At 42.0% G+C, this 7,245-nt stretch overlaps 1 protein-coding gene across 1 annotated transcript; it reads right to left on the bottom strand.

Annotated features, from left to right (window-relative positions):
* Window positions 1–5,437: 5,437 nt before the first annotated feature.
* Window positions 5,438–6,451, bottom strand: LOC149178605 (uncharacterized). Its single transcript, XM_089422165.1, has one exon. The coding sequence runs from the start codon at window positions 6,449–6,451 to the stop codon at window positions 5,438–5,440; it is 1,014 nt and encodes a 337-aa protein (XP_089278291.1).
* Window positions 6,452–7,245: the final 794 nt, after the last annotated feature.

Below are 7,245 nucleotides of genomic sequence, written 5' to 3'. Positions count from 1 at the left end.
AAATCGATGCCTTCGTGAGTAGGCAAGCTCATAAACACTTGATCGACTACATCCCCGAGTGTGCTCTGAATGGTGTCTTCGACTCTGCTCTCCTGGAAACCATTGTACATGTGCTACTGAGAGGCATATGAACACCTGTGATACCTAGAGACATGGAAACACTCATGGCAAGCAATTTGTTAGTCGAAAACCAAAATGAACTTGAGAACTTACTTGCAACATCATTGTGTGACTGATCATGAAGGTTGCGTAATTTCTTAGATTGAGTTCCAAACCTGTGCAAGGCATAGTCTGAGCTACTGGGAGGCTGACTAACTACTAGAACTACGTAATGCATAGTCCAGTCTAGCTGCTGACTACTGAAATTGTGCAATGTGCAATCTCAACTAGCAATGGTTTCAGGCTTAGTGACTGCATTGTGCAATTCTTTGAGCTAACAGTCATTGTCCCTCAGATTTGCACAAATCAAGTTTGGAGAACAGCTCTTGGGCAGAAATGTGCAATTCTGGAGAGGAAGATAGAGCCTTCCCTCCCAGGATTGTGCAATGTTGTCTTGGTGAGGCAGAGTTCGGGTCGAGGCTGCCTAGACTGACTGATGGGCAGTTGAACACCAATGTGAAAGTGAATGCATGGAAATATTGAGTATAAGAATAAGTGAATGATTATGCATGTAGCCAGTGAATAATAGATTCAGAAAATGGAACAACGTGCATATGAGCGAGGTGAGTCGCCGATTTGGCGACCATTCATGAAAAACAGTTTCATGCATGCGACAACAGTGAGATGTTAACAAAAACTGAAATGGTGCTAGTACAAGCTAGTATGTATGAAAATGACAGCAATCGCTCACTGAAATCAAGCAAACATCGTTCATACGAAGTGAAACACAAAAAACACCAAAAGTGCAACACAAGACATGGAAATCGGGCTTACCCCAAAAAAGTTGAGTTGAATGTGCCGAAAACTCCTAGATGTGATGTGGGATGTCAGAGCTGCAAGGTTGATGTGAGGAATGAGCTCTACAACATCCAGTTGATGAGTTTTGATAAAATCAAGGTTGTGACGCGCATGCCACAAATCTAGGGAAAGCGACACTTAGTGGGAGGTTTCTGAAATGATCCTTGCATGTAACCTCCAACTGCCAAAAATAGGTCCCTTAAACAAGGGATTCCTTTGCATGTTGCCTTAGGAGAAACAACCCATGCATGCAAGTCTATTGTTTTCGGTCCCAGAGGGAATCGTTCAACTTAGCTGCACATGCAAGAGGCTGCTCAATTTCTGGGAGAAAATTCACATTTATGGCTGGGAGTTGGGCTGGCTGCTAAGAAGATTTGCACAATTTATGTGCAGAGAAGTTGATTTCTGCCTAGATTTGTGCAAATTATGTGTTGAGTAGCCTATTTGGGAAGGATTGCGCAATTTTCAGGTGAAGCTTGCTCAACAGAATTGCCCTGTTCTAGGGCCCACCAGCCTACGAGCCAAGATTGTGCAATTTATGGAGGGAAGGCCAGTTTCCCTCTAGATTTGTGCAAATTATTAAAGGAGCTACTCAGCCTACTAGACCAAGTCCAAATGAACAACCTGTGACGAGAATGCATCAAGGTTTAAACGACAAGTTGTCTCTCTCAAAGAAAATCACTAGAGCTTGTGTACTTGACGAGGCAAGACATGCTGCTATGAAGTTTGGTAGGGAGGCTCCAAAACGAGGCTAAGGAAAAATTTTGGAGGGTGGTTGTAGCCATTACAACACATCCACAAACAAATGGGAAAAAAAATTAACCAACATAACTGATGAGCCTCAGTGTTGCAACAAGGATGTTGCAACTCCTAGGGCTACCAACTTTACTTTATCAACCTGGGTTTTCGTACAAACTTGTAGGTGACAGTGCTATATACACAACAGATGCAACATTCTACTCATGTCACTTCTCAACTAGGGTGCTAGACCACTAGGGTTTCAGACCAATCTTCTACTGACTAGAAGGATTCTGACTACTGACAGTGAATGTAAAGCTAGTTCTAATGCAGGAAAGTAAATTCTTGCCTATTTAGGAAATGAAAGTTACAGAATGGTAAATGCTATGAGATGCCATAAATCATCTAGCTAGGAAATGACACAAAATACCTGCAGAAAAGAACTATGCTAACCTTGCAATTTATCCTCTATCTATTAGGACTGTCTGGAAAGGGAAAGTTGTTCTATCATGTAGGACTCATACATACATGCACTAACTATCTCATTTTCCATTTGCAGAAAAATAATCTTTTAATTGCTAAATTCAGAAATGTAAATGTTATGCTATTTTGTCTGATCTTGGAGAGGGAGAAGGCATGGGAGATCTGATCTCAGGTGGCACTAATAGGCATGGAATCCAATATGAGGGCCTAACATACTCGTATACTATCATCTTTGGTCAAAACAGGGTCAAACAAGTTGCTATAGGAGATCCTGTAGATGCTACAGGAAAATGATACAAGATGTCCTGATCTGCTATAGGATGTCCTAGTTTGCTACAGGAAATTAATTGAAGGGATTGGGGGGCAAAGAAAAGTGAGATGAGGTGTTGGAGAGATGTATGATGGTGATAGAAGGTGTAGGGAAGGTGAAAATTACCCAAGACTAAGCCCAACACTCTAAGGAGGTTAGATTTGCCTAAGGTGGCTTGCTCACGGTGGCTGGAAAACAGAGGTTCAGACTATGGGATGGTATGCCTTCGCAGAAGGTGGAGAGGACCTAGGTGAAGCTAGTTGGATGAGTTCCTCCCTACAGATCAACAATCCTTACAACAAAACTTGTTTTTCTTTTCATTTATGCATCACTACATGTCAACATGGAAAAGATGAATTAAATTTGAGAAAGCTGATATATCTCTTGTTAAGCACTAGATATATGAAATGGAATGCCTTTTTAAGCTACAGAAAACTTAATAAAAAAAAAGATAACAACTGCATGTGGTTCCAAGAAATTATAAACAATGATCTAGATAAGAATGAACCCTAAGCTACACAATGACTAGAAGAAAAACTATGTTTTTGGGGTTGTGAGAGTGGGGCCCTCTAATCATGATCCCATGAGGGAGATAAGATAGAAGCTACTATCACAAGATTTTTTGAAGTACTTTCCTTCACTATTGCACCACTAATCTACCTCTTCAAACTAATGGAAACTAGGTTAAGGAATAACTCAAATACTTGTTAATATAAACAAAACAAAAATAAACTTCAACAATTAACTATCATTTTTTTTTTTTTGTAAGTTGAGGCGATACTCTGTTTTTCCATTACCAAAAAATAAAGACAGTACATATATAGGCAGGTCTCAACCCGCCCTTAAGGGAAACCTGGTTTCTTGACCATCTGAAGTTTTTAAAAGCCATCCAAAGAGAGTATATTATCAGTCTATCTATCCAAGCTAAATACACCTCTATTCTTCCTCTAGTCAAACTGTTTTTTCTCTGAATCAGTAACATCTAACATTACAAAAATCAAAATGGAGATTTATATAAAAACCTCCTTACAGTAGCTACTTCTTCTACTGGTTCATTGTTCCAGGCTCTGGCTCCTTCTCTATCTTGACTCCCATACCGCCCGCTTGAAGCATCTGCTGAATCTCATCCATTTTCCTGTCTTGAATGAGTAGGGTGACCTAAATATTCTTCAGTTCCTTTTTCAGGGTGGGGATTCCTTGGGACAATTCGGCCATTTCCATGGCCACCTGCTCCATTTCTTTGTCCAGTAATCGTTTCATTCCCTAGTATACATGTAGCGATTATTTATACAGGGACATTCTCCCTCTTGTATGCCCCGGGTCTGGGAGAAGCCGTTCCCAATCTTCCATTTCGGGATCTGAAATCTCCTGCATGGCTTCTTCCTCTAAGTGGTCAATTATCCTTCTGATATTCGGGTTAGTATCGTGGTAATAGGCCTCCTCTGCTTCCTGTAGCTTCTTTCTCATATCCTTCTTACCTCTTTTTCTGCCTCTCGCCTCACTGGCTTCTCCCTCGTCTGATCCCCGTCTTCCGCCCCTGCTCCCTCGTCCGCCTCGTCCTCCAGTCCCTCCTTTTCCTCTTTGGTTTCCACGTCCTCGCGTTCCTCTGCCCCCTACTCTTCTACCATACTCCTCATCTTCTTCATCTTCCTGGTCATCTTCCTTGTCTTCTCAGTTTCTCGTCCCATTCTGGTTCCCCTCCGAATTACTTTCCTTTCCAGCCTTTGCTCATCCTGGCCCCTCTTCTATAATGTAATTCTGGATATCAAACTCCTCCTCCGACTCGTCTGGGATTGTTAAAAAGATATTCTGCGGAGCTTCCTCTGCTATGATCTTTCCTTTCTCTTCTGGAATTGCCGCCTTGCTTCTCGTCCACCTTCCTGCTCTCTTTTCTTGGTTCTCTGCCATTTTCCTTGCCCTCTTTTGCTTTCTCCGGCTTGCCTTCGTCTGCTGCGGTCTCCCAATTCTCCCCCTTACTTGGCTTTGGTTCACTCCTGGTTTCTCTCTTTGTGTCATTCTATTGCATGTTGATCCTATATTTCCCCTGCTTTGCCACCTTTTCTTCTTGAAGCATCGTTGCTACCTGACCTCCTCATTAATATCCTTTGCAATTGTTTTTCCAACTGTCCTCTTCTCCCTATCATGAGGGCTAGCGATCTCTGTCTCTCTGACAGTTCCACCTCCCCTTCTCGGTACCTTACCCACCTCTCTCCTTGGGATGCTCAACTTTCCCATGGTTTGATTGATCCCGTCCTTCATGACTTGATCTTCGTATGCTTGATCCTGCATATGCTATGTTCGATCATTGATTAATCTGTCCTTTCTCCTCCTTCCCATAACCGAGAGGCCTCTAATTGTTTCTTTCCTGTGCGATCACCTCATTATAGTCCTGATTTAGTATATTATTTAACTCGTTCCAGCTTGGATCATCCTTTAATGATGCCCAGCTGCCATCCACTGTCTTGTTCGAACCTCCACTTCCCCAATTGGCCAATAGATCAGCTGCGCGGTTCCCCGTTCTCAATACATGGTTAATTATTGTGTATTCAATCCTAATCAGCAGCCCCTCAATATCCTGGATTATCCCTGCTGTCCTCCAACTGTTCGTTACCTGATCCATCTCCGACCATCCCTTAATTTCCTTAACATTTCTATCCTAATTTGGGAATCTCCTTCGATTTCAAGGTTCATGTAACCGTTTCTAACTGCTATACGGAGTCCTTGATGAACTTCCCACAACTCCGCTTCGTTATTCGTCATTTCCCCTCGCCATTCCGCAAACACCCACCTTGTATTTCCGCTGTTATCTCTGAAGATGCCTCCGAGACCTGCTTGTCCCGAGTTACCCTTTGAGGCCCCGTCGAAGTTTAATTTAATCCGTTGATCCCCAGGAAGTCTGAAATAGTTGGGGTTCTGCATGCCAGTTTTGATCCTCCTCTCTGTATTGGGTTAGACCATCTTAAATTCCATGTTCAGTTTTGAGACTATTCTCTGCTCCTCCGGGTTCAACTTCCAATTTTCTTCCTCCCATACTTCGGAGAAAACAGTTTCTTTAATTGGCCTGCATATTTCCTCCCAAATTCTCGATTCTTGACAGCTTTTATCCCTAAAGACTCTTCGATTTCGCTCTTTCCAAATCGACCATATTACGAATCCTACCGCTAGGTTCCATATCCTTCTTACAAATTTGCTTTGAAAATTCCCCTTTCCCCATTGAATCAGAGTATTCTTGATGTTGTCTGGATCCCTTTTTGTCATACCAAAGAGCACCCTGATTTCCTCCCACAAGCTCCGAGCGTATGAACATTTGTTCAATAAGTGCTCCTGATTTTCTATTTCCTTGCTGCAGAGACTACACCTTGAGGGTCCATTCATTCCTCTTTTCTGAATATTATCCCATGTCAAGATCCTTCCTCTGCTCACCAGCCATGCGAAAAATGTTATTTTTGGCCACCATTTTCCTTCCCAAATCTTTTTCCATTCCATTGGTCCCTCCTCTCTTTCCTCTTTCGTTGCCCAGTAGTATGCTTCTTTTACCGTGAACATGCCCTTCATCGCTTTGCCCCATCTAAGAATATTTTTACCTGCTCTGATTTTGATTTTCCTCGATTCTATTTCTTTGGTATACGCTTGCTCAGTCTCCTGATTTATATTCTCGTCCCATTCCTCTGGTCTTCTCCAGACTCTCCATATGTCATTTAATTCTTCTCTTTTCCAGTAATCTCTTACATATTCCATTCCTGCCCTTTGCGCTTTTTCTTGGACTTCATGAAGAATTTGGATCTTATCCAGTTTGTCACTCTGTTGCCATCCTTCCTCCCAAAATCTTGCTGAGCTTCCCTCTCGGATTTCCCAGAAAGCAAGGTTCTTAACTATATCCCTATTTCTACTTGCTAGTTCCCAAATTTGTGATCCTCTTGGAGTTTCCTCTACTCTTAAACGCCCTTCAGTTGTATCAGGCATGTCATATTTTTTATTCCATATTTTTTTCCACACATTGGTTCCCCCCTAGACCCATCTCCACCATAGCTTCGCCCCTAGAACCTTATTCACAATTTCTGGATCTCTCACTCCCAGGCCTCCTTCCTCTTTCCTTTTGATTACATTCTTCCATGAGACCAGAGTCCATTTCCTCTGTTGCTTGGGACCCCCCCATAAAAATTTTCCCAATATCTCCCTCATTTTTGAAAAAACTCTTTTGGGGCGGCCATAATAGACAAGGTGTATATGGGAATAGATAATAAGACCGATTTTAATAAGACAATTCTGCTTGCGATGTTCATCAATCTGGAAGACCAACTAGCTAATCTTTTCTTGATTTTTTCCAACATGCTCTGCCAATTCTTCATCCGATTAGGGTTTATATCCAGTTGGATACCCAAATATTTAGTAGGTAACTCTCCCTGTCTAAAACCTAGAACTCTGGTTAAATGGGCTTTGATAGAATCTGACGAATTAAATATGAAAGTACAGGATTTATCTTTGTTAATCTCCATGCCTGATGCGCTCATAAAGATCTCTAAGACCTTCTTGAAACTTCTCACCTCCTTGAGCGACGCTTCTCCAAATAGCATCACATCATCAACAAACTGTTGATGTGTGATGGTCAAATTGTTCCCCCACAAACTGATTCCTTTGATTTTCTTTTCTCTTACATCTTTTTTGAGCTTTCTACTTAATCCTTCCATAGCCAAGATGAATAAGAACGGGGAAATTGGGTCCCCCTGCCTAACTCCCCTGGTAGCATTAAACATACC

This window comes from Pinus tabuliformis, chromosome 4_1, assembly GCF_031772625.1.
Source record: "Pinus tabuliformis cultivar Carrire ecotype Pingquan chromosome 4_1, CPIR1, whole genome shotgun sequence".
In the NCBI taxonomy this organism is placed as follows: Eukaryota; Viridiplantae; Streptophyta; class Pinopsida; order Pinales; family Pinaceae; genus Pinus; species Pinus tabuliformis.
The sequence above is the reverse complement of the archived record's forward strand: the minus strand, read 5'-3'. Positions and strand labels throughout refer to the sequence as shown.